At 32.2% G+C, this 27,565-nt stretch overlaps 1 protein-coding gene across 2 annotated transcripts in view; it reads right to left on the bottom strand.

The window, feature by feature from the left end:
• LOC143073445 (polypeptide N-acetylgalactosaminyltransferase 1-like) overlaps window positions 1-27,565 on the bottom strand; it is a 55,542-nt gene that overhangs the window by 21,020 nt on the left and 6,957 nt on the right. The window contains exon 1 of one of the 2 annotated variants that reach the window (XM_076248999.1): window positions 18,341-18,504. The exons of the other annotated variant lie outside the window; for it this stretch is intronic. Within the exon in view, the coding sequence (XP_076105114.1) occupies window positions 18,341-18,489 (149 nt within the window). The 5' untranslated portion in view covers window positions 18,490-18,504. Of the gene's footprint in view, window positions 1-18,340; window positions 18,505-27,565 lie in introns of those variants that run through there. 2 annotated transcript variants of the gene reach the window in all.

The following is a 27,565-nucleotide window of genomic DNA, read 5'->3' as shown; positions in this document are numbered from 1 at the left end:
AATAAAATTTGTAATGAAAAACTAAAGCTTTAATTTTTTGCTGAAATTTTTGTACCAACGAGCCACCTTAACGTTAAATAAGTTACTATTAAAAATTGCTTGCTAGTCCCTCTCTGTGATTAATATTAGATCACTCTGGTTAATTTCCCAATCAATCTATCAAGCACTTTTTTTGTGCTGGCATGAATTATCATTGATATGGTTATATTTATAAATTACCTATTACAAATTTTTTGAATTTTTAAATACTAAGGCTTTTCTACATCAGGCATAGATTACCTTAGCCGTATTTGGCAAAACTTTTAGGAATTTTTGTCCTCAATGCTCTTCAACTTCGTACTTCATTTGGCCTTTTTAACTTTTTTTGATTCGAGCGTCACCGATGAGTCTTTTGTAGACGAAACGCGCGTCTGGCGTATATACAAAATTTAGTCCTGGTATCTATGATGAGTTTATTTACAACACCTGGGTCGATGCCACTGCTGGTGGAGATTTATTTCCCCGAGGGTGTCACCAGCCCAGTAGTCAGCAGTTTTTTGTGCTAGCATGAATTATCATTGATATGGTTATATTTATAAATTACCTGTTTACAAAATTTTGAATGTTTTTAATACTAAGGCTTTTCTACATCAGGCATAGATTACCTTAGCTGTATTTGGCAAAACTTTTATAGGAATTTTGGTCCTCAATGCTCTTCAACTTCGTACTTTATTTGGCCTTTTTAACTTTTTTAGATTCGAGCGTCGTTTGTAGACGAAACGCGCGTCTGGCGTATTTACAAAATTTAGTCCTGGACAACAAATGGAAGTTTTAGTCCTGGTATCTATGATGAGTTTATTTATAGTCTTTTTCAAAAATAATGAACGGTTCTTTATATTGGTATGTTATCATTTTAAACGTTTCAAAATTATTAAATCATATTCGTACATCAATGTTTTTGATACACCAATAACAAAAACTGAAATATATTGAATTCATACATTTTGTAATTATTCAAAATTATATCAGAAACCTATACTTAAGGATGTACTTAGGTGAGGTTTTGGAATTTGTGTCAAATGTTCGGAACCCTTGGAGTTTTTCCATACAATACAATGTAAAATATTTTGCCCCATAACACCCATCTATTTTTTCATATAAGACTTAATAGCTCATGAAAGGTCATTCACCAAAATTTAGAAGATTCTTGATTTTCTTTCTTTTGTTTTGAGACCCAATATAATATCAATACAAATATAAGGTAAAAGTCCGAGTCAGCCTTTTTCCGCCATATTTTAAATCTCAAACATCTCGCAAAGGAGCTCCATGACCTATCAATATCTTTAACTTAATTTTATCCTTAATTGATGCTCTACCAGCTTATAGAATCAATTTTAACATCTTAATTTATTAATTTTCACTTAACCTCACCTAAGTACATCCTTAATGATAAAAAAATGAACATGTTAGAGGGAGACAATACTCGCATAACTTTTTCGAATCGGCACATAATACAAAGGAATGTCACTCTTGCATACAAATGGCACATCAATATAATTAATTAACTGTGCGTTCGTGCTCCACCTTCAATGAAGATTCTAAATTATAAATATAAACAAAAGTTGTTAATCTATAGGATAGTGAAGACTAATGAAAGCTAACCCACTGTAAAAATATTTCTTTGAAATTTTTTAAAACATCCTCAGAAAAATGCTCGAGCCACTTGACTTAAGGTGGCTTTTTTAAAATATTTTGATTGATTAGCATAGGCAGATCCAGGGGGCCCTGGGGGGCCCGGGCCCCCCCTTTCGTGGGAAAAATTTGGTTGATTATATAGGGAATCATTGAAGCATGACTGGAGCGGGCCCCCCTTAGGTCAGTCAGCGCCACTGATTAGAAATGTTAAATCTTTGTAGTAATGTGAATTATAGAATATTTTCTTTATTATCTGTATTTGTTAAAGGGTCAAAATGACATTTCACCCATTTTCACCATTTTCCCGCCAAAATTTGGGTTTTAAGGCAAACTATTTTTGTTTCTTTATCGTTGACATATGTTCTTTATTAGCTTTCTTTAAAGCTATATTTCAGCTTTTTATATTACAGATTTGGACCAAATGTCGTAGAATGTTTTTTTGATATTCCGATTAAAGTATGTCAACACCTCTATTTTCCCTATCATTTCATTGAACAATGGTCCCTTTTACATTCCTGTTTAAAAGTAAAATTTTGAGCTTAAATGGTCCGTGACCCCCTATTTTTTTCGACCAATTTGATTCACTTTCTGTAAAGAATAAAAAAACAAAAAATCCGGCACTTCTGATAGAAACTTCGAATAGGCCGGAGCTTTAATTAACGTTTTTACACAATATTTTAATAAAGTAGTATAAGATTATTTGCTTTTCAAAGTGTAAGACGCAATAAAAATCGTATGCTTGCATCAGCTTACCCAAATATAGATTTAATTCAGTCCTGATCATTTCGACATTAGTTTAAAATTGAGAATGGAAATGGGGAATGTGCCAAAGAGACAACAACCCAACCATAGAGCAGACAACAGCAGAAGGTCACCAACAGGTCTTCAATGCAACGAGAAATTCTCGCACCCGGAGGCGTCCTTCAGCTGGCCCCTAAACAAATATATACTGGTTCAGTGATAATGAACACCATACTAAACTCCAAATTGTACACAAGAAACTAAAAGTTAAAATAATACAAGACTAACAAAAGCCAGAGGCTCCTGACTTGGGACAGGTGCAAAAATGCGGCGGGGTTAAACATGTTTGTGAGATCTTAACCCTCCCCCTATACCTCTAGCCAATGCAGAAAAGTAAACGCTTAACAATAAGCACATTAAAATTCAGTTCAAGAGAAGTCCGAGTCTGATGTCAGAAGATGTAACCAAAGAAAATAAACAAAATGACAATAATACATAAATAACATCAGACTACTAGCAGTTAACTGACATGCCAGGTCCGGACCTCAATTAAACTGCCCGGATTGAAAAATTATGTCTTCATCATATGAATATCAGGCACAATCCTCCCCGTGAGGGGTTTAGTATCATACCATCATAACATATATGAGAAGAACATAACCCGTGTCATGCCAACAACTGGTTTATTAATGATAAATGTGTTTAGTTCCGATGCAAAGACCCTATAAGTTAATCAATATTAACGCCAAAATATGCAATCTTTAATGACCTGACAACAGTATCGTAACTATATCCCTTCTTAATAAGTCTATTTAAAGGTTTTGTAAGCTTCTGAGGTTGTTTATTTTTAAAAATACCGGTTTGTAACAAATCACAAGTACATGTTAAGATCCGACTAAATACCGATATCCCGATATCGTCAGGTAAATGTGCTCCATTACACTCATCAATCAAACAGCCCTTTAATAATTGTCACCATTCTTCAGTTTATGTATTTATACGCAGATGTATCTACAAAGCTGTTGTATAAAATATTCAAATTTTAAATCTGATGTTTAAGCTAGTCTTAGAATAAAATTGGCATCAGCAGATGCATAACCTATCGAAATAAAAAAAATCATCATTTTATCAGCAAACAGTTCAATTACCATTGCAAGAGATATAACTAAAAGCCCTTCTATTTGTAATGGAAATAAACTCATCATAGATATCAGGATAACAATATAAACGGTGGAATCAACAAATGTTAAAGAGGCCAAACAAAGTATGAAGTTGAAGAGCATTGAGGACCACAAATTCATATAGCTACGGTTGGCCCTTTTTTTTGGCATTAAAGGGGTGTGTTGAAATGGCTCTATAAATTGTTTAAATTTTATAGCGCATGAAATTAAACGATAGTTACAATAATCTCTGTCCTTACTCGAGTTTCCGGTTCGCATTATTGATGAAGATATATGAGAAAATAACTTTTATCATATCGAAAAAATACATTATTATCATGTCAAGCATATAATAAAGGAGCACACGATGTTTAAATAATAACACCTCTGACACTACGTTATCAGGTTAATTTAATTGACTTATATCTAATTGACTTTATCACAATGACCAATTTTAATACATTCTACCAAAAATAAATACTTTAATGTGTAAACAAGTTTCCGGACACAGAACATGCAGAAAACAACCCGCCCTGTCATTTTACTAAATTCCAACAAAGTTAATTCAGGATTGAAAATTTTAACAAGCATTTTCGAGTTGACTAGCTTAAAGTTAACCCCTCAAAAATTGAGCTGCAAACACTATGATTTTCTGTAAATTTTCTTAGTACCCCTTTTATGGGAAAATTGGCATTACTTCTATGTATAATAGATTTGCAATAGAAATTCTACTATCAATATCTAAATAGTGAAAATTGTCTCTACCATGCATTGGAGATTGAGAAATTTTATTTGTTTATTGGATATAATCCTGAATCATTTTTTTTACAACGAATAAGTCAATTTGTCAAAATATGTGCACGTAACCTTAAACAATTGTCTAGTGGTTTATCATATATTTAGACCAGACTCAATCTTAGTTAAATGCAATCTATCAGCGGAAATCGACAATTTCACGACTTGTACTGATTTTAAAAGCATTTCATTCCGTTTTAAATATGTATGTCATTGTGAAGCTAGAGGTCTGTTCGTTATTTGATATTCGATAATTGATATTCAATATCCAACAGGCTTGTAGCAGTCGATTCAATATTCAAATTTAGTTGAAAATCATTAAAAAGCATGCGGGAAAAGATACGTCGAAAATCGTTTTATAACCCTTTCAAACTGTCGTAAATTTTCGATTATAAACCCTTATATAACGTGCATATTTGTGTCTTTATGTAATAAAGATTTTTATCAATAAAACGGCACGCAAGATTCAAAAAGATGTAATTCAATATATAATATATAAAACAAAACCCAAAAACCATCACTCCGGAAACATTTAAAAAATATAAATAGAAAAATATTTATGGAAAGGCAGAAAAAGAAAAACAGAATTGTATACTGAAAACCTATCGGAGACTGCTTAAATGACATTGTGACGGGTCACCCACTGGCGAATTTGAACCTCTGTGGTGGCCAGACGGGCCCGAAACCCAGAAAAATATTTAAGTGGCGAATAGCCTGGGTCAATACCTTTGAAATGAGCCAGGTCCGGTTCGGAACTTTGCCGTAGAGATATGCCGAGGAGTACCGAATGTGTGGTAAATATGAAAGATTCGCTATTAGGGCAACTTTGAACCTCTGTGGTGGCCAGACGGGCCCCACTTAAATATTTTTTCTGGGATCCGGGCCCGTCTGGCCACCATAGAGGTTAAAAGTTGCCCTTATAGCGAATTTTTCATATTTACAACACATAATATTGAAAATTTGAAAGACCAGGGGGTCTCACCGTCATCTGAGCGATAGGTTTTCATTATATATTTCTTTCTTTTTTGGCTTTCCATAGATATTTCTATTTATATTTCTGAATGTTTTTAGAGTGGCCGGCTTTAGTTTTAGTTTTATATATTATATATTAAATTTAGGTTTAATTTAAGATTTAAATTATTTAATTAGCAAAACAGTGAAATTTATATTTTTACACCTCAGTTATCACACTGGTTCAAACTAGATGTTCGTTAGTATAAACTCTTGCATTAAATTTACTCACTATATTGTTTCGCCCTTTTTATTGGATATAAACTTTTCCTTTGTTGTTAATTGTTTATTTATACTATTGCAAAGTGTTTTCTTTACATTTTTTTTTTTTTTTTTTTTTTTATTGTCTTTTTGGAGTTAAAGTGACTTTTGAAGTTGATAGTAATGAACTTTTCCGCCGTTAAAGTATGTCTCGGCATTTAAGGAAGCTGGCTTGTCATGTTTTAGATTTTTTGTCAGATTTTCGGAATCCTCTGGTTTTAACCATTTGAATGCCTTGAAAAAATTTGCCAGGTGACCCCCATTTTTCTTTTTGCAAATCTTTTACATGTATAATGATAAGCCATCTGTAAAAGTCTTATAAAATTTTAATTACTTTTTTACAGTTTTTGAGAACTTCAACTTGTCAATGAAAAAGCTGTGAAAAGTCAAGAGAGAATATTTTCCCGTCAAAATTTCAATGGCTAATATCTCGAAAACAAGCACGGTGACCTATATATTTTTTTTGCTCTTTGGATTCCTTTATCAATCCCCTATCTATATAAACTAGTTTTTTGAAAAGTTAATTACTTTGAAACTGAGAAGCGAACTCCCTTAAGGGAAAGTAAGAACGTTAACTATAAACAATTACATTGTATGGGAATGTCTAGCCCTAATGTTACGGAGGATGTGTTCAGTTTGGAGAAGGAGATGACTCCAGTGAAGTCAAGAAGACTACAGAAAGTGGAGGAAATTGAGTCGGAGGTCGACAGCAATGACAGTGGTGAAAGCAGCGAGGAAGACGAGGAGTTGCAGAGGTTAAAGTTAAAGGTTAGGAGTTGGCGAAAGTAAAGCGGAAAAGAAGGAGCAAAGAAAAGATCAGGAAGGAAATAGAGAAGGAGAAAAAAAGAGTTAAAGAAGAAAACGGAGAAACAAAAAGGTACTGCTAAAATAAATGATTCTCTTAACATTAATTCGTTAAGAAAATGTCCTTCAATTAAGAAAAAGGCAGAATCGGCTGTTAAGAAAATTTTAGAAATTGATTCAGATGATTCGTCTGATGAAAGTGGGGATACCACTTCTAGCTGTGAGTCCGATGAATAAAGTGATTCTTTAAAAAAATCCAAAAGACACAAAAACAAAAGCAAGAAAAAGTCTGGTATTTTTGATCATCCGTCAGATGAAGTAGTAAAAAAGCAATTGTGGCCGCAATCAAAATTGCAGTTTGAATACGCGGGGTCTAAAATCAATTTTGATGATCTTGAGTTTAATTTATTTGTGGCTGGAGAATTGGAAATTTTGTCCTCTTCAAAGATAGGTGATGTCGAAAGAATTGGTAGAACAAAGCTGTTGAAAAAAATTGCGTATTATACAGAATTGTATGAGTGGAAGGGTTTGAAAAAAATGTATGCTCATATAATAAGGCAGATTGAAAATGGTTTGGCTGATTGGTCCAAAGATTTCAGTGAGATTGAAACTCCCATTTTGATAAAATATGTAAAATCAGATGTCAAGTCTAAAAAATCTATTCAGTACGGGGAAAACTAAAAACCAGTAAAGAAAGAAGAGACTTTGTTTTATTGTTCGCATTTTCAAAAGAAAAAATGTGTGCATAATGATTCACATTATGGCAAAATCCGAGGTGTCGATAAGTACCTTCAACATATTTGTGCGACTTGATGGAGAGAAGATAACAGAAAGGCTTATCATCCGGAATCGTCAGAAAGTTGTCCGTATCAAACTAAATGACTGGCAATGAAAAATGTGTTTGGTACAATGTTAAATCCACTAGCAGAAGTTTTTTTACAAAGCTATATGAAATCGTTGGAGAGTGATGACAAACTTGATAATGATAAGGTGGATAATCTTGACAAGGGAAATGCATTTATTAATAAGTGTACACATTTTTGTAAAAAATACAAGAAAGATTTATTGTGTGATGTAAATGTAGACACATTGAATATTAAGATTAATAAGGTTGGTTCAGTTGCTCAGGATAAGCTGAATGATACTGAGTTTAAAAATACTATTGAAATACATAATCAAATTGTTCAATCAGGTTACCCAAATTATTTGGGTTGTAGAATTCCAGTTAAATCTGGAATTAATGTAGATTTTTTTAGGGAAAATTTGATAGACTATGAGGATGAAATCATTTGCGAGTTTTTACAGTTTGGTGCGCCAATTGGATATCAGGGTGAAATGTTAAATGAAGGTTCATCTAAAGTTAAGAATCATAAAGGGGCTACAGATTTTCATGATGAAATTCTGGCTTACTTATTAAAGGAAGCTACATATAGAGCAATAATTGGACTGTTTGACAAAAATCCTTTTTCTTGTCATTTCAAAATTTCACCGTTAAATTCGGTGTATAAAAAAGACTCGGTGGAACGAAGGGTCATTTTAGACTTAAGTTTCCGACCTGGAAGATCCGTAAATGATTTTATCGCAAAGGATGTTTATTTAGATGAAAAGGTTCAATTATCGTATCCGAAAGTTCATGATTTAGTCGGAATAATTAAGGATAAAGGTGGTAAGTGTCTGGTTTTTAAGAAGGATTTGAAAAGGGCCTACAGGCAAATTCCAATTGATCCAGGTGATTTGCATTTAGTTGGTTTTCAGTGGGATAATAAGCTCTTTGCGGATAGTGTTCTTCCTATGGGTTTACGGTCTAGTGCTTTGATTTGTCAAAGAATCACTACAGCTGTTAGTTTTATGTTTTATAAGATGGGATACATGGTTATCAATTATCTAGATGATTTTGGTGGTGCGGATACGGTGGATAAAGCTGATGAAGCTTATATTGCTTTAGGTGCATTACTAGATAGTTGTGGGCTAGAGGAGTCAAAGCAAAAAGGAGTAGCTCCTACTACGAGGATGGAATTTTTAGGAATCACAGTTGACACTGTGAAGTTGACTTTGGAAGTTACTTCTGATCGTGTTCTAGAGATTTCGTTGTTAGTTCAGGCTTGGTTAAGAGAGAAAAAAAGCTTCTTTAAGAGAGTTACAGTCAATACTTTGAAAACTTCATTTTGTGTCCCCCTTTGTACGACCTGGTAGATTATTTGTTAGTCGTTTGTTGAACTGGCTTCGTAGTGCTTTCCCTTCAAATGTCGTAGGCAGTGGACATAAGATATATAGAAAGATTCCGGTAGAGGTACAGAAGGACTTATTGTGGTGGCATAGGTTTCTGTCGAGCTATAATGGTATCTCTATGATGTCTCTTGAAGATTGGTCGTCTCCAGATGAGATTTTTTCAAGCGATGCTTGTTTAGAAGGGTTTGGAGCTATTACTTCAAATCAGTATTTTCATGCTGTTTTTCCTTCTGATATCACAAAAGATCAATTACATATCAATTGTTTGGAGTTACTTGCTATTGTAGTTGCTGTTAAAATTTGGGGAAAAAAATTTTACGGAAAAAAATTCTGATCTTTTGTGATAATGAGGTGTCTGTTCAGGTCATCAATTCAGGTTCATCTAAGGATGCTTTTATGCAAACTTGTTTGAGAGAGCTTTGTTTTATTCAAGCGAGTTTTCAGTTTGAAGTTCGAGCCAGACACATTTTAGGTGTAGAAAATAGACTTGCTTGCTGACCATTTGTCTCGATGGCATTGTAGTCATAAATACAGAGAGTTATTTAAGTCAGCTATTTCAGTAGATAGATATGAACTTCGGTACCAGTTCTCATGTCAGATTTTTCATTTTTAAATAATTGGTAATTTATTTTACAGAGTTAGAGGTTCTGCGGTTTCAATGTAAAGATTCTGCTAAGCATGCTTTTGCGGAGAGTACTTATAAAAATAAAAAAAACTCAGTTAGAATCATATTTTATGTTTTGTATATATTTTGAACTTATTCCTGTTCCTGCTACAGTTTATGTTTTGACATTATATGCACAGTTTCTAAGTAGAAGTTTTAAATCTGTTGACTCTATCAAGAATTATATTAGTTCAGTAAAATATCTGCATTTATTGTTAGATTTAGAATATCCACAGTTTGAAGCTTTTCATTTGAGGTTAGTATTAAGAGGTTTATGTAGAATTAAGGCACATTGTCTTAAACAGGCCTTGCCAATTACTCCTCACATTTTACTTCAAATTTATAATAAGCTAGATATGAATAGTGCGCATGATGCTACTATATGGTGTTTATTTTTACATGCCTTTTTCCTTATGTTTAGAAAATCTAATTTGGTTCCAGATTCCGTTTCTACTTTTGATCATAATAAACAGCTTTGTAGGGATAGTATTATTTTCGATTGTAAGCGTAAGCTATTATTGATAAGTGTTAAATGGTCGAAAACCATTCAGTTTGGTGAGAGAGAATTATTGATACCTCTAGTCTCAATACCAGATTCTCCATTGTGTCCCGTTCAAGCTTTTTTGAATATGAAGTCTTTGGTTTGTACTTCTGATAACAGTCCAGCTTATTGTTTTATAAAAAATAAATTATGTGTACCTGTCACGTATAGACAATTTATTTCAGACAATACTGAAACAGTTAATTACTGAGATTGGTATAGATGCGTCGTCATATTCTACACATAGTTTTAGGCGAGGGGGGGGGGGGGGGCTGGCTTTTGCAGCCGAAGTACCTACGGAATTAATTCAATTGTACGGATATTGGAAAAGCGATGCTTACAAGAGATATTTAATATTTTCATTAGACGATAAGATTTCAGTAGCAGAAAAGATGACGGCACATATTTCAGATGTTTTATTATAAATTTTACAGGGAATTTCTTAGAAAAAAGGGCGACCATTGTGTCAGCTTCTATATCTAAATATGTTAGTGGAATAGATGGGTGTACAACTCAGGCCTTTCCTGGTGCCACTATTGGTCGTCTTACTGAATTAATTTCATCTGGGAAAGTAGATTTAATTTCATTAGATTTCGTTATAGTACATGTTGGTACTAATAATATTTCTTCGTCTCAATCCGTAGATACTTTTATGTCTTATTTCGGAGATTTAATTCACAAGTTAAAAAAAAAAGACATTTGCTAAGTTGATATTTACTTCTATTCTTCCTAGACCAGTTGATCACATGAAAACTGGAGCTAAAGTTAATAAAGTTAATACTGAGTTAAAAAGATTGTGTAAAAGAAATAATTTATTATATTGTAATTTGTATAGGAGTTTCTTACTCGACAATATTCCAGATTCTTCCTTATTTGCTCCGAGAGATGGGCTTCGTTTAAATTTTGCTGGTACAGAACTTTTCAGAAAAAAAGATAATCAACATTATTAAGCATCAGAGTATATAAATTGTAATGTGTTACAATTGTGTTTTTATTTACTTCATACATGTATATTGTTTACTATAATTATTCTTTTTTCTCTTTTCAGAGAACTTGCATCCTGAATATGATGTTGGTTTTCCTCTAACTACTCAGGATCTACATATATTTTGAGTTGGTTTGCTGTTTTGTCCTTTCATTATCTATACACATTTTGAAAGGATGGAGCTTATTTGAAGAGAGAAAAAAGAGTGATAATAGTATGTCTGGTGTTTATCATGATTAACTGTTTTGATAATTATTATTTTATCTTTATTTTTTTTGGCGGCCTTGCAGGCTTGGCGGATGTTTGCCAAAAAATATATTCATTATATATTTATGTTTATGTATTTTCATTTGTGTATTTAATTATTTATGATGTATTGTGTTCTGTAATATATTGAAAAAATATTTATAACAGGCAATACAAATTATACTTATTGACTTCCTTTTATTTCACCCACTTGATAGTTGGTTTAATTTAAGATTTAAATTATTTAATTAGCAAAACAGTGAAATTTATATTTTTACATGGCGCCTGGTACACCTGGACCAGAATATTTATTTTCTGCCGGATCATTCCCACATTGACTTCAAATCTGCCCCTCTTTGCCACCCCTCGGCATCAATTTTTCAACCGTTATGATACAGATTACCGAACTCCCTAGCAGTTCCAGCTCCGATCCGAGTACTACTCTACATTGATGGAGTAAGGAAAATAGTTCCAAAACAGAAACGATCGCTTTACGAAGTTTGACAGATTACGTAATATCGTTACAAAGTGGGTCCTCGAAAAGAGAAGTTTCATTATCCAAAATGATAAAATTGGCGAGTTATTTTTTATTTTTTTTTTTAGATTTCATGCACGAAGTTATATTTTTTAAGGTGAAAAAGAGAGGGGAACGATCACTGCACATCCCCCAAAACAACAACTGATAGTACTTCTTTCCGGATATTTTGTTTCAGTATAAAGGATAACTTTGTAAATGATAACAAAAGTGAATATCGGACCAGAATATTTATCTTTCATGTGTTATAAGACAAAATTATTCATTTTAAACTAAATTGGGGCCAAACTATTTATTTCTAAAATCTGCCAGACCCCACCTTAGAATCAAATGATTGTCCCCTTACATACTAGTATCATGCTAATTTTGTTGAAAGTATATGTTAAACAGATTAATAAATAACTTAGCATAAGTGGTAACATTTGGTAGAATTAAACATCATTATGTAAAAACATAAATGTCTCCAGCATCGAATGTTAGATAATAATTACAGATCAATACACAGTAGTGGTAATAAGATTTACCACATATAAAACAGAAGCAGGAAATACCAACATGTTCAGCGGCAAATATTTCAATTTCGTTTTTGTTTTTACAATCAGTTTCTATTTAATTTAATGTAATAAACTTGGTGTGACAGTTGTGTCCTTTTTTTTTAATGAATGGCTATTATCTATTTTGAATTTATTGAACCATAAAACTAATTTTTGACTCTTCACATTGAATAATCCGCGAAGCGGATTATGTTAAATGTGAAGAGTCAAAAATTAGTTTTATGGTTCATTAAAATCAAAATAGATTATTGCCATTCATTATAAATAAATTTCTATCAAAAATAAGGCTCAAAGAACTTTTTTTTATATTATTTATATTAACAATAACAACGTACACACATGTTGGCGTATGAATACACAACGTCAGAGTGGGCGTGTCGCCATCAAAATTGACAACATTGAAAATAAAACTAACAATTTTAACCAATCAGAAGACAGTAAAAACAACAAATTTATTTATTAAACAATAACCTTCTTAATATATTGCACACGGTGAAATCGTATAACGTCCAATTTAACCTATACCGGACTGTCAAATATTTTGTATCCGTGACTTTAAGGTCTGTATATAAAATGACTATCAATGTTTGAAAGTTGCGACACTTATAAATCAGCTATGACTATATCATGATTGTAGCAATCATATTTTAAAACTGCATGCAACAACTTTTTCGGAGGTTAAACAGTTTATAGATATAGGAAGATGTGGTATGAGACAACTCTCCATCCAAGTATCAATTTATAAAAGTAAACCATTGTAGGTCAAGGTACGGCCTTCAACACGGAGCTTTGGCTCACACCGAACAGCAAGCTATAAAGGGCCCCAAAAAATACAAGTGTACAACCATTCAAACGGGAAAACCAATGGTCTAATCTACATAAAAACCAAAAAACGAGAAACACTTATGAACCACATAAACAGACGACAACCACTGAACATCAGATTCCTGACTTAGGACAGGTGCAAACAATTGCAGCGGGATTAAACGTCTTAAAGGTACCAAACCTTCTCCGTTTATATATGATTGTTACAACGTTTTGCGTGTCAGTCCTCAGTTATTAAATAATTGTTACAAGTTTCAAATATGGTTGCAACAGCCTAACTGTGATAGGTATCTTTTTTATCAATTTTAAAGTCGTAGAACGACTGTTACTGGTATGGACAGTTGTATTGTTCGTCCAAAAGTGTATTACTGTAACATATTGATGAAGCAGCGTGTCTTCTGCAAAACATATGGCAAAAGTGGTTTAAAGATCAGCATTTTTCATATTTAGATATAACTATTTTTACAGTTTATGCAGTAAATTAAAATCCTTATTTTAAGAATTGAATGCTTCTTTTTGTAAATTTATTGGGGTGTAAAAGCGTTGACCGAAGTACATTTTGTATGAAGCGCAGAAGCAAAATGTGCGCACGGTCAACGCTTTTACAACCCTATAAAGTTACAAAAAGAAGCGTTCAATACTTATAATTACATTTTTTTTAGCTATGATCATGAAAACACGAATTTTATATATTTTTTTATTTAATTCACCTGTGCACTTTATTGTTTGACCACGTGTTATCATGAATGAAAAGTTGTATTGAGCAATGCAACTGCTTACGGAATAACACGTTATGTGCAGTTAGCCAATCAGAATAAAGCATTATAATGAAACATACATCTAATGTAATTATTCTAATATGAAAGGTGATCTCCATAAATATTGTAACTTAATTACTATAGTAGGTCCTTACTTATATATATCTGACGAAATCATGTGAATAAGTAAAGGTTGCTATGTAATTTATTTATCTTACTTTATTGGTTTTGAATTCAAGGGGCCAAATAAAGTAAGTAATAAAGGGGAAAACACCACTCTCGAGTGAAGCAGTAAGATGCATTAAGAGGAAACAGAGGCTATGGACTCGCTTCTTAGAGACTACAGACAGTACAAGATATAGACAATAACTGTTTAGTGTCTTTAAATACCAGCTGTATTTGTAGAGGCTAGGAAACAAGGTGTATGCGAGCTTTTAGCGAGCTACTACACCTGTTTCGAGCCGAGTACAAATACAGCTGATATTTAAGACACTAAACAGTTATTGTCTTTATCCTGCAATTGATTCTGTATATTGTTTGTGGTTTGAAAGACACAAAAAGTAACATATTTAGCATTTATTTTCGATTCGTAATCGCTTAAGGCCCGCGTAGTAATATCAAAATCACACATTACGCTGAAGACGGGTTCGCAAAAAAGAATCTTGAATGGTCAGCAATAATACATCGCTCAAAGTGAATAATTATCTATTTTAACATAACAACTAAATTCAACAGTAAAACCAAATAACAAAACATTTGTCAAATTTGAAACAGAAGTGTACGAGATGTCCTATGCTTCAGACTTGACTTTCACTAAACATGCATGCTGAAATTGACATTGGTTGATTTTTGTAACACAATCATACACATTCAAGTTTTGAAATCGACAATTGTAATCGTCACTTGAATACACATTCTGAGGTCACACAGGTTCAAACAATACTCAGTCCGGCAGTGGGCGGAGCTTTAAAGCGATATCTGTATTGTATAAAGATACAGCATACCAATATCCGTAGGGCTGTATCTGTATAGTAGGACACCCAATTGCAGGATAAATAGAGATTATTGTAAAGCTAGAAATAAGGTTAAAACAGTTACTAGAAATGAAAGAAAACGTCATGAGAAACAGATAGCAGAAAGTGCCAAAACTAACTGTAATACTTTTTGGAAATATGTAAACTCGAAACGAAAATCGATATCTGGTATATCAGAATTACACATTAAAGTAAATGGAACATAATTTATAGCATCCGCAGACAGTGAGAAAGCTGAAGTACTAGCTGCATGAATTCTTCAGTAGTGTATTTACTCTAGAGTCAGACAACCCAGTAGATAGTGGTAAGAGATACTGTGACACTTTCTCAAGTGATGAGCTTTTTAATAGTAAAGAGGTAAACAAATTACTAAAGGATCTTAATACATTTAAATCACCGGGCCGAGATCAAGTACACCCAAAAGTTTTATTTGAACTAGCATACACAATTGACTCGCCACTGAGTAATATATTTAATGAAAGTTTTAAGAGTGGGACAGTACCCCAAAGATGGAAAATAGGCCAAATATCTGTATTATTTAAGAAAGGTGATAAAACATCCCCATCCAACTAAAGACCGGTTAGTTTGACCAGTATTATTTGCAAAATAATGGAAAAACTTGTGAGACAGAGAATAGACCAACACATGAATAGTTAAAATTTATTCAGTAACAAACAATTTGGTTTTCTAAGTGGGAGATCCACCTACTTACAACTTATAAAGGTTCTTGATAGATGAACTGAAATTCTAGACAATGGAGGAATAATACACTCAATCTATATGGACTTTATGAAGGCGTTTGGTAAGGTCCCTCACAGGCGCCTTTTACTTAAACTTAAACAGTATGGCATAAGCGACATAACCTATAACTGGATCCAAAGCTTCCTAAGTGACAGAAAACAACGTGTAAACATTTGTGGAAATTATTCCAGCTGGCATAATGTAACTAGTGAAATCCCTCAAGGATCAGTCCTGGGTCCGATACTATTTGTCATTTTTATCAACGACTTACCCGAAAGTGTGATATCAGAGGTGTTCTTATTTGCTGATGACATTAAGCTTTTCAGAGAAATTAAATCAGAGAATGATGTTAGCCTACTACAGCATGATTTTGGACAATTTGTTCGATTGGAGAGTCGAATGGATGCTACCCTTCCATCCTGATAAATGTAAGTTCTGAAAATTTACAACAAGCGGAAACAAGTTGACACATATAGTTACCAAATGAAAAAGTATAATGGTGATATGACACCATTAGATGTGATAGATAAAGAAAAAGATATTGGTGTAAACATAGATAGTCATCTGGCGTTTGATAAACATATACAAATTCAAGTGAATAAGGCAAACCAAATAGTCGGTATTATCCGAAGAACGTTTAATATAAATCATTCTGTCTGTTATTTAAGGGCATACGATACAGTATTGAACCTGTATTTACAAGTTGATGAAAATTTGCATATAGGCTATTTTTTACCTCATTAAATCAAATATACCTTCATGTGCTACTTTTTGAGTAAAATGAGTTTGAAATTTTGTATATTTGCTCAAAATTCAGATTTGTGTCCGTATTTTCTTTTCCGAAAGAAAGACATAACTTTTTTGTTTTAAAAGATAAACACAAAATGGTTTTTGTTAAATAATCGGTAATTTCTGTATTTTATAAGTATCATTAAAAATTATGCAATTTTTATTCCGAAATAACTCTATATTTATCAAATGTTCATGAATAGAGGAAATTGCTGCATGTTTATCAAAATTTTGGGTCACATAATCTCCTTGCAAAATGAAACAAATTGCTGTTTTAAAAAATAGGGGTCCATGCACTCGTTTTCAAATTAAATCAGTTTGAATGATAAAAATCAGTCGAAAAATGCATCTTTTCCCGATATGTCAGAGTTTGACGTCGCGAAAATAACATTTTACGTTAGCAACGTCATTACATTCCCTGTAACTGTATCGTATGCCCTTAATATATCACTTGTATGACTTAAAATACCGGTCAGTCGTCTGATCTGTAATTTGACCGATTGTGTCCAATGATTAGAGCACACTTAGAATATGCAAATAGTGTATGGAATCCATATAGAGTGAAAGACATAGAATCATTAGAAAATGTCCAGAGACGAGCTACTAAGATGCTACCATACTTAAATGACAAAAGTTATATAGAACTCCTACAAATACTGAAATTGACAACACTAAAGTTTAGACGAATGCGTGAGGACATGATAGAAACATTCAAAATACTAGCTAAAATATATGATAGTGAAGCAACTACCGACTTGTTTACTCTGTTCAACTAGAGGACATAAATTTAAAATTAACAAACAAAGATGTAAATTAGATGTGCGCAAACACTTTTCACAAACAGAATAGTAGACACATGGAATAGCTTGCTAGAACATATTGTAACAACAACTAAAGTGAAATCATTCGAAAACAGACTAGACACTTACTGGAAAGATCATCCTATGAAATTAGACTATACAATTGAGTATGGACCATTATTATCGGATACACACTTAGAGTAACCGGAAAAGAAGACACTACAGTAGAAGACACGATAGAGATGAACACAGAGGAGCAGCAGCTCCTGCGGTCATAACGAACGTAGGTAAACGTAGGTAATGATACTAATATCCATTGGAAATTTGGAAAAAAAGTAAACAAGATGTGGTATGAGTGCTAATGATACAACTCTCCATCCAAGTGACAGTGTATTACAAACGTTAACAATTATAATGTTTATTATCTTATCCTAGCTTTTATCACCATTATCATAATTATCATCAATATCATCCTTATCATCATCATCATCATCATTATCAGCAGCAGCAATATCATTACTATATTATTTCTATCATTATTATCAGTATTATCCGAAGTCTGGCTTAAAGTGATATGAAACGAGTGATTGGTTAAAAATAATGTTCATCCAATTCTTGATTCAATGCATGTATATATTATAAGCTTAGTCCTCTGTGCACGATATAATCATATTTTACGCAAATGTATCGTATAATCGTCATTTTGTTTTCTCTCTGTCTGTTATGATTTAATAAATATGACAGCTCATTAAATGCCGTGTTTCGACTCCGAAGTTTACCGATTGTCACCTTATAGTAAACAATCAACAAAAAAGCATGGATATTAAGCACGTGTTTAACATGTACAATCAGATAATAGTTTATTTCAGTGACAGACCCATGAGTATTGCGATCACCGGATTTTTACGAGAAGGGTCACGCTATAAGGTCACTTTGCATACGGAAAATATGTCGGCTTTCTTCTAAATGTGGACAAATTAAAGAATTTTCTTCAGAAAAAAGTATGTGTACAATACATAAGTTTAATAACGAAAACTATCCATTTTGTTATAAAAAAAAACATATGCATCATTTTTTTTTAATTTGAGGTTTCATATGACTTTAAGTTAACAGCACTACATGCTTTCCCTCAATGAAGATACAATGTAGACTACAATAGAATTATAATATAACCTTCATCATTTTAATCTTACCTATGAGGTCTAGAATCCGGAACGAGTCTATTCAAAGGTATAATATCACTAGCCAGAACATTAATTCGGTGTTTCTTTAATAACTCCGTAACTTTTTTCTTTTCTTCTCCTACAAACGTAACCCCTCGGCCGTTTTCTCCGTTATGCATATTATTATTATTACTTCCATAGTTATCTATTAAAACATTTCATGTTTTGATATAGCTATATTTCCTAAACTCTTCAGCAGAAATTATTATCTTTTTCAAATTTCTTATAGTCGCATTCGGAATTGAAAAACTAACGTTTTGAATAAACTCTGATTTTTTAACGTTTCGTAAATACTCCTCTTTCGAGATTTCTTTTTTAAATAAAATTTTGACTTCTTCCAAATAAATCAAAGATTTAAATGATACAACTAATATGAACGTAATGATAAAGGTTCCTAAGTAACGACCACTCAATCTCATTCTTACACTCGTATACTAATATTCAAATTGAAAAGTATGTGTTAACCGGAGTGTTTTATTTAAATTAACATGTATGATAAGTATTGATCAACCCAAATCAATTTTGCAAGCTGTCAGTCAAAGTAAAAGCAATTCTTATCAAAACACGAAGTAAAAAGTTAACTCCTACAAGTTGTTTTGCAACTGTCAAAGTATGAAGCTATTAATCTTTAACATAAACTACATTGTAGCATGAGGCAGATACACAGGAACTTGTCTTGTATTTTTCTGAGACAAGTGCATATGGGCAAATATTTCACGCTATTGTAAATGTAAAATATTAAATATGAATCTTTTCAGAGGAAGGACAATTATTGATAACATTGTTTTCATTGATGTGTAATTCTAAACTCTGGTATATGTATATTACAAGTGTGACTATAATAAAGATAAAAAAGCAAGTGCATACATGTATGGGCAGGTAAAAAGGCCCTTGTCTGTTCTGACCTGTGAAGTGCGTAAAATAATTTACGTTTTTCTAACATTAAAAAAATATGCTCTTATAATATTCTAGATTATGGAGTGTGTGTCCGGGCGAGAACTTCTCTAGTTAGTTACTTTAGGAATATTTATCAAAAAGTAGTATTTCAATATTCAGCCCCATTCTATTATCTGTTCTATGGTCGGGTTGTTGTCTCTTTGACACATTCCCCATTTCCATTCTCAATTTTATTTTTTACAGAGGTTATCTTTAGTGCCGTGTGGAGACAGTACAGTACGGTGACCTATAGTTGTTAATTTCTGAGTCATTTGGTCTCTTGTGAAGAACTGTCTTATTGGCAATCATACCGCATCTTCTTTTTTATATTTGCCTGATGGAGAAAGGACCTTTGTTTCTTAGTCATTTCTTAACGTTTTAGTGGGAACAACCGCAGAGACGAAATATTACGGAAGTTCTCGACCGGGTGACGTTTCTCAAATATAAAAGTTAGGTACCGTGTGTTACAAATATTTTAAAGATATCAACTCTCCATCCAAGTCACAAGTTATAAAAGTTAACCATTATAGGTCAAAGTAAGGTCTTCAAAACGGAGTCAATTGGCTCTCACCAAATAGCAAGCTATATGGGCTAGTGTAAAACCATTCAAACGGAAAAACCAACGGTCTAAATTAGATTCAAATCTTATTTCAGCAAAAACGTGCCAGTGCACGTCAGGTCATGAAAAATCTATAAATTGTTCGGATGGATAATCATGCATTTTGTCCAATTTTATGCACCTATTTTTATATATTTATGGTCATGTGAATACGATATATGTTGTATTCGTCAGAGACAACAGCAAAACAATGACAATAAAATCGTCAAGGATATTTCACGAGTAAAACAATGAATTAAAAAAAAACCTTGCAGCTTGAAAACGGATGTAGACACCAGGCTTTTTTGTTCACTAAAAGAAAAATCAACAACAATTGTTAGAATAATGTTTCGTAAGATATAATCAAAACTGAAACTTTGTCATGAATTTTCGTTCGGCATTTTAGCTTTTAAAGAAAAAAATAAAAAAAAAAAGTCCAAAGTATTTCAATTAAATGTCAGTATTGAAATGGTCAAAATTTTGAAAGAAATCAGATATATATCTTTGATAACAATTCAAAATATATAATTATCCAGCCTCATTTTGTGAATAAATAGAATGAAATTCAAAACAGTGTGGCTGTGGCCATTGATTGACACTTTAAATTCATCCATTGACTGGGACAATTTAGGTGAACGTTTGTATGTAACGACCACTGCTCACTATGTACTTTCTAAAGAAACTTAAACTATGGGGTCACTAAAGGTTCTCAACACCTTAATAAAGTAATTCGAAAAATTAATCAGAAATAACACGATGTTTTGATTTATATCAATTATATAAATCAAAACATAAAGGTTATTCCTGATTAATTTTTCGAATTACTTTATAATTAAAGGCGTTAAGAAACCTTTGGTGACCCCACAGTTTAAATGTCTATAGTTGGTACGTCGTGAACAGTGGTCGTTACAGACAAACGTTCACGTAAATTGTCCCAGTCAATGGATGAATTTAATGTGTCAATCAATGGCCACAGCCACACTGTTTTGAATTTCATTCTATCTGCATCAAGACATCCTCTTCCTTTGATGGTATCCGGTGGATATTTGTTCTCATACTATCATCTGATTTTATATTTTTTGACAGATACGCAAATTAACAAAATTTCCTAAAAGGAGTACTCTATCAATTGTTTGATTGATTAATTGGTGCATGTTTAACGCAACTTTCGGCTATTTTGTGGCGGTCGAGGATATCCGAGTGCCCGGAGGAGTATTTACATTTCTGAACTTTAATATACGGAAACAAAAATCTTCTATTATCCACGAAATGCTTTTAGTCAAACAATTTTAAATTCTCTTTTTAACGGGATTTCTGTACATGTTTTTTTAAATTATTTTTTTTTTTTTTTTATCTGTAATAGTTTTGACAAATGTCACGTTTAATTGGAAAACTCTTGAGGTTATGTAACAAAGAACAAAATAATTAACTAATCAATGTTTATTCACGATAAACATGACGTAACATTCCATATCTTCCAGGCAAAGATGAAGTGAACTTAGACAGGTTTAAAAAAATGTTAGATAAATTTGTATGTACATTCTGTCGTGTCACATATGGGTCATTATAAAAAAAAAGTGCAAATTTCGACGAGGTAATATTTTGAAAAATGATGTCATTGTTTAAAACATTTGAATGTGGCCCTCTATTCTATAGTATGGTAGCAACGATATTCAGAAATATGCAATTGGGAAAATGAAGAGTTCCTTCAATTTTAATAATTTTAGATCATCCTTTGATAGAATCGTGTCAATGGTGTTACCAATTTAAAACGGTTCATTCCCTCTATTCCCACTTTTTAAAAATCTGGTAAGAAAAGGTAAAATTTCATGTGGGAATAGGAGGAAAACTTATGCAAACAAAGGATTATGTTGTACAAACATTTTTTAATCAGCTGTTAATTGACCAGTATTTTTTTTTTTTTATTACAACAGGTAATAAGTTATTTTTGCATCTGTATGAATTCTGATTTTTTTTAAACAAAATAAATATGAAAGAAATTAAAACAAATATAAGTATATTATTTTAAACTTTTATAACACAAATTTAATTGTAGATTCAAGCAAGCATAAAATAACACAATTTATACAACAGCAATAACTCAAATAATACATTGTAGCACAAACATTCGACAATCACTGTATGTTTGTATCAATCTGATCTATGTCTGTTAGGGTGTTAAACCACACATCTTCAACCTCAGCAAAGGGTATAAGTGGAAGTACAGCAGCACGGCGTACAAGTTGATGAATATTGTCGTCATTCTTGTATGGAAGCTGAAGACTTGTTTCTTGTGCTTTTCTCCAAATGCATTGCGTGTAGTGGAAGAAACAGCCTTTTTCGTTGATACCAGAAAATACAGAGTATGCTGCACTTCGGATGGCGACTTCATAGTCCAGGAAGATAGTGGTAGGCTGAAGTTGTAGTTGGTGTTACATTGTAGTGGCAGAGATCTATATTGATTTGGTCAACAGCTTTTTGGTAAAACTGGAAGGTTATTCTTGCGTTTTTTGTACATTGTGATCTTGCAAGATGGAAAAGTTGGAATGTTCTCTACAAGTTCTTGTGTGTCGTCGGTTCTGAGTTTAACTAGTTCTTCCATTTTTTAAAATTTTTAAATAAATCTGACTCCAATCTATTTATCAAAATTTTTCTTTATTTTTAATTTTTCTTTATTTTTAAGTACAAATTCATTTTTTTTTTTTTTTTTAATAAATCTAACTCCATCTATTTATCATAATTTTTCTTTATTTTCAGTGACAAGTACAAATTCAAAAATTAAAAATAATCTTACTCCAATCTATTTATCATTATTTTTCTTTATTTTTAAGAAACATATTACAAATAAACGGGAGAGATCCGTTTGCGCCAAAAATGCGTCCTTTTGCGCCACAACTTTTTTTTCCAATGCTACGTTTGCGCCACCTGTTTTAAAATTACATGGTATCATTTGCGCCAAAAATAAAACATACGATTGCATCAATTAGAAGAAAAATGACTTCCCTCCACCTTTATTCTGACTTTGAACCAGCAGTTTACACGGCAAATGTTTCCTTTACTGAAACATACTTTCTTCTAACTGCTGCTCTTGGTTACCTACTAATTTAATGTAGCTTGTCACTTAACTTTATTGTCCAAAAAGACAAACATTGAAGGATAAAATGCATAAAACAGTGCATAATAATGCCCCGTGGAATGCTTCTGCTCCATTACTAATACGTCTTGCGGTAGATGGAGTTTTAGCCCATACGGATGGTGGGAGCAAAGCACTGTGTCATCAACGTATGTGTCTAAAACATCATCAGCAAAAGCTTATATTTTCTTCTCTTTTGACATATCTTGTATCAAATATTCAGCAAAGTAATAAGTTTTCTTCTCTCTCTGTACATGGACTGTCTACTGTATTTCAAGTCATTTATCTCCAGATGCTCATCTTCATGGTGAAATATCTCCGATCATATGATACTTTTTAGGCCAAAAATAAGAATAAATATTAATCATTAATATTTATGATAGATATGTGTACAGGTAAATTGGCGCAAATGAGTTCCGATTATTGGCGCAAATGATACATTTGGAAAACAAAATTTGGCGCAAACGATACCCCTGAAAAACAGTAATTGGCGCTAAAGGACTGCTGTCAAATAAACAAGGTATTATACCTAAACAGTGTACCAAATATGTTATGCTTCAAAAAAAAAATACAGGTAAATCTTAGGTGAAATTCTAATTAACCTTGATTGTTATAAAAACAAATTATTTATCAAAACATCTATTGTTATTTGCAAGTGGGAATTGAAGGAATAGCATTTTTAAAAAGTGGGAATAGGAGGAAGACACCTTTAAAACATACATTTAGGTACTAAATATTACTGTTAAACATCAAACAACTGTTCCAATTTGTTGTTAATGTTTAAATTACGACTTATTGACAATATTCATATAGCTGTCCATTCTATTCAAACATAAATTTCTTAATACATTGTCGTAAAAAAGTTGTCTCTCCTAGTATGTCCATTGTAAATACTAAAAAATACACTTAACTGAATATATGTCAAATGTATAAGATTAAATGATAATAATATACCTAATCCTTCGTATACGACATAAAAAAAACTTTCATTTATGAATAAAAATAAAAAAATGTCGCATTTTTATATAGTAACACCACTGACCTCTCAGTAACTCCAATGACACAGAAGTATCACCATTGACATCACATTTCAAATTTTACTTTTATTAAGTACAAAGTCAAAAACACAGAGCAAAAGAAAAAGATGAAAAAATACTTCTTAGGCTAAAAAATCTCAAATTACTTAACATAAAATCCATTACTAAAATGTCAATAGTGTTACTAAATAGTGTCATTGATGTTACCAGCATACATCAGTTTGTAAAAACTTTGTATATGTAATACATGATATTATTGTATAGCAAAATATAATATTTCCCACAGAACGTAACCAAAAGTTAGCGTGTAATAAATTCTAATATTGCACTAGTGCAATAAATCTTCAAAATTCATGACGTCATCAACGTTTAAATCTTAGTTTAAACTAATTTTTACTTTAAAATATTATATTGCTATACAATAAAAGGGTTATTGCATGAATATTGGGAAATATTGTCCCTCGTAGAACATATATTGCACTCGCAAGCTCGTGCAATATAAAATTCTACTCAGGACAATATTCCCCAATATTCGTGCAATAACCCTATATTATTAAAACATTGTTAAATAAGTATTGTTTTTCATAAATTATATGATGTTTCGCTTGTTAAACATGAAAGAAACACAAAACAATGCTGATTGTCATGATATATTCAGTGGTGTTACTAAACTGGTCAATGGTGTTATTTTATCAAAATGGTCTCACCATTGACAGTAACACCAATGATTTAAGGTGTATTTTAAGATTCAGTTACGAAATAAGTGCTCCATTCCCCTATTCTATATGTTGTTACTAGTGCATGTTTCTATAATCAATATATTTCATAATTCAAAGTTAAGGAAATGTTTTCAAAAAATGATTTTTACAAGCTAGGGTACACCATGGACACTATTTTCATTTCTGATATAGCTTTAACTTACTTTTAAGATTTTTTCACTAAATTTTCAACATAATTATTTGTTTTCTTTTGCATAACATGCTTACAGGTAACATTGCTAAGGGAGAAACTATTTCAAATGCTGAAATCTTGAGAAAGATACATCTCCCAAATCATTAAAAAATGTTTGTATTTATCAAAATGCAATTAAAAGTGATAAATCCGAATAACAAATGATATGAATAATAGTCCTATTTCAGGTCTGAAAGGATTTATAGTAAAAAATAACAGTTGATTCTGGCTATATCCAAGGGTTTAAGAAAACATTAAGGATGGTTTTATAACATTTCATACTGTAAACTGTATATAGTGTATCACAAAACACTCATATCTAACATAATCAAGTGTTATTTTGATATATTTTGATATATTTTGATATATTTTCATGTCGTTTGACTTAAACATACCGAATAACATAGTTTTGCATGTTTTTTTTTTTTTATAATGACCCATATATAGGTACATCGACCATGAACAGTGCAAACTTCATTTTCAGTATGTTCTAAAAATCCGAGAAAAAAAGACTGGCCATTGCTTTATCAATATATTATGAAATGTTACAAGTTTATTATGAGCTCAAATCTAGTGACAAGTCACACTATACAGTAAACAGTTAATAAAATGCAATATTATTTGTATCGCAAATAAAATGTCTGGGTTAACCCAGATATCGCACAATACCAATTATAGTTTAAAGCATATATATGCCCGTCGTAGGTTAAACCAGATATGCTCATCATCCCAAACTGATATTGGGCCATTCCAATTAATGTCTACTAAAGGGGGTTGGATGGTCCTTTCTGAGGGGTGTAAAAATTATACATCTTATGGGGTGTAATTCTGGGTTTTTTCATCTGACATGTACAATTATACGCAAAAAACTTCTGCTAAATAGTTTGCAAGGGTCAAAATAATTACATCTTAGGGGTTACACAAATGCATATTTCCGATCTTAGGGGTGCTATGGTATCTAGACAGTTTCTTATCATACATTATCTTGTAATATTGTATTAAGTGTCAGCAAAATTTGATGGGTACACACCTTGCAGTAAAAAATTCTGATAGGCCAATTTTTTTCCATGAAAGCCCATCCACCCAATATGAACAGAAACTGTTCATCTGTTAGGTCATTATTTTTAGATCTGATAGGTAGCTTTTCATAATGTTTTTTTTTGTTGTTTTTTTTTTTATATATGTATAAAAAAAAAATCTCCCCATCCGTCCCCACCTGTCAGAAATTAACTGGAATAGCCCATTGTGAAGTGCACATCTATGGTTCATTTGATGCTGGGTGTGTACGGATTGATAATTTAGTCTTAGAGGCATGATTTTTTAATTTAGTTGTTAATGGCTTTGAACTAGCTGTAAGTAACTGCAAGTACCCTTAGATCTGTACTAAGTGTCTTTTTTGTTATTGGGATGTAGTATTTGTATTTGTATTCATCTAATGAGTTAAGCCTTTTCAACTGATTTTTATAGTTAGTTCTTATGTTGTACTGTTATACCACTGTCCCAGGTTAGGGGAGGGTTGGGATCACGCCAACATGTTTAACCCCGCCACATTCTGTATGTATGTGCCTGTCCCAAGTGAGGAGCCTGTAATTCAGTGGTCGTTCATTTTTTTGTAAATACATTAGTCCATTAGTTTAGTCGTTTGCATTGTTTTACATTGTCATTTCGGGGTCTTTTATAGCTGACTATGCGGCATGGGCTTTGCTCATTGTTGAAGGCCGTACGGTGACCTAATAGTTGTTAACTTGTGTGTCTTTTGGTCTCTTGTGGATAGTTGTCTCATTGGCAATCATACCACATCTTCTTTCTTCTTTTTTATATTGAACAAGACATCAAACTTAAGGTTGAACCATATATCACAAAGTGTCCATGGAAGTATGAAACAAATATTGCACAATGCCCGTCGATATCGCACCTTGCACACCATAGGCTAAATTAGATATCGCAATGTCCACCATTGGCTAAACAAAGCAGGTATCGAAATGTACATTATACAAAGCTAAACCAAAGTATAAGCAAATTGGTTACTAAGAAATACATAATGAATCGGTATTTCCACTATAATACCAGCAACACAACTAAGTTTTCTTCATACAGTATACAAACCGACACAATTTTAAGAGTACTGGACGGTTGACAAAAACAACAACAAAATATAATCGGGATAGTTCATTAATTTCGTTTGTATTATCATTTCGTTTTTTTGGTTTTTTTGTAATTTATTTTTCTTCTTCACATTTCTCTATTCTTTCTTATCACCATTACAGTGGACTTGAGAGTACTTAACTTTCAATGTCTCTTACAAACACATATACATTATGAAAAACGGAGTTGTATGATTGCCAATGAGACAGCTAAGCAACAAAAAGTTAGAAGACAAAGATGTTAAAAATTTTATGTGAAGTATAGCAATAACTTGTATTCATAACTCGATGTTAAATTTTAAAACATAGACATACTTAAAATAAGCCGTTGTGCTGTTAGGGATTTGTGTAACAATTACAATCGCCTTTTTGTTAAAAGTATATTAAACGCTAGGA

This window comes from Mytilus galloprovincialis, chromosome 4 (assembly GCF_965363235.1).
Source record: "Mytilus galloprovincialis chromosome 4, xbMytGall1.hap1.1, whole genome shotgun sequence".
Taxonomy (NCBI): Eukaryota; Metazoa; Mollusca; class Bivalvia; order Mytilida; family Mytilidae; genus Mytilus; species Mytilus galloprovincialis.
The sequence above is the reverse complement of the archived record's forward strand: the minus strand, read 5'-3'. Positions and strand labels throughout refer to the sequence as shown.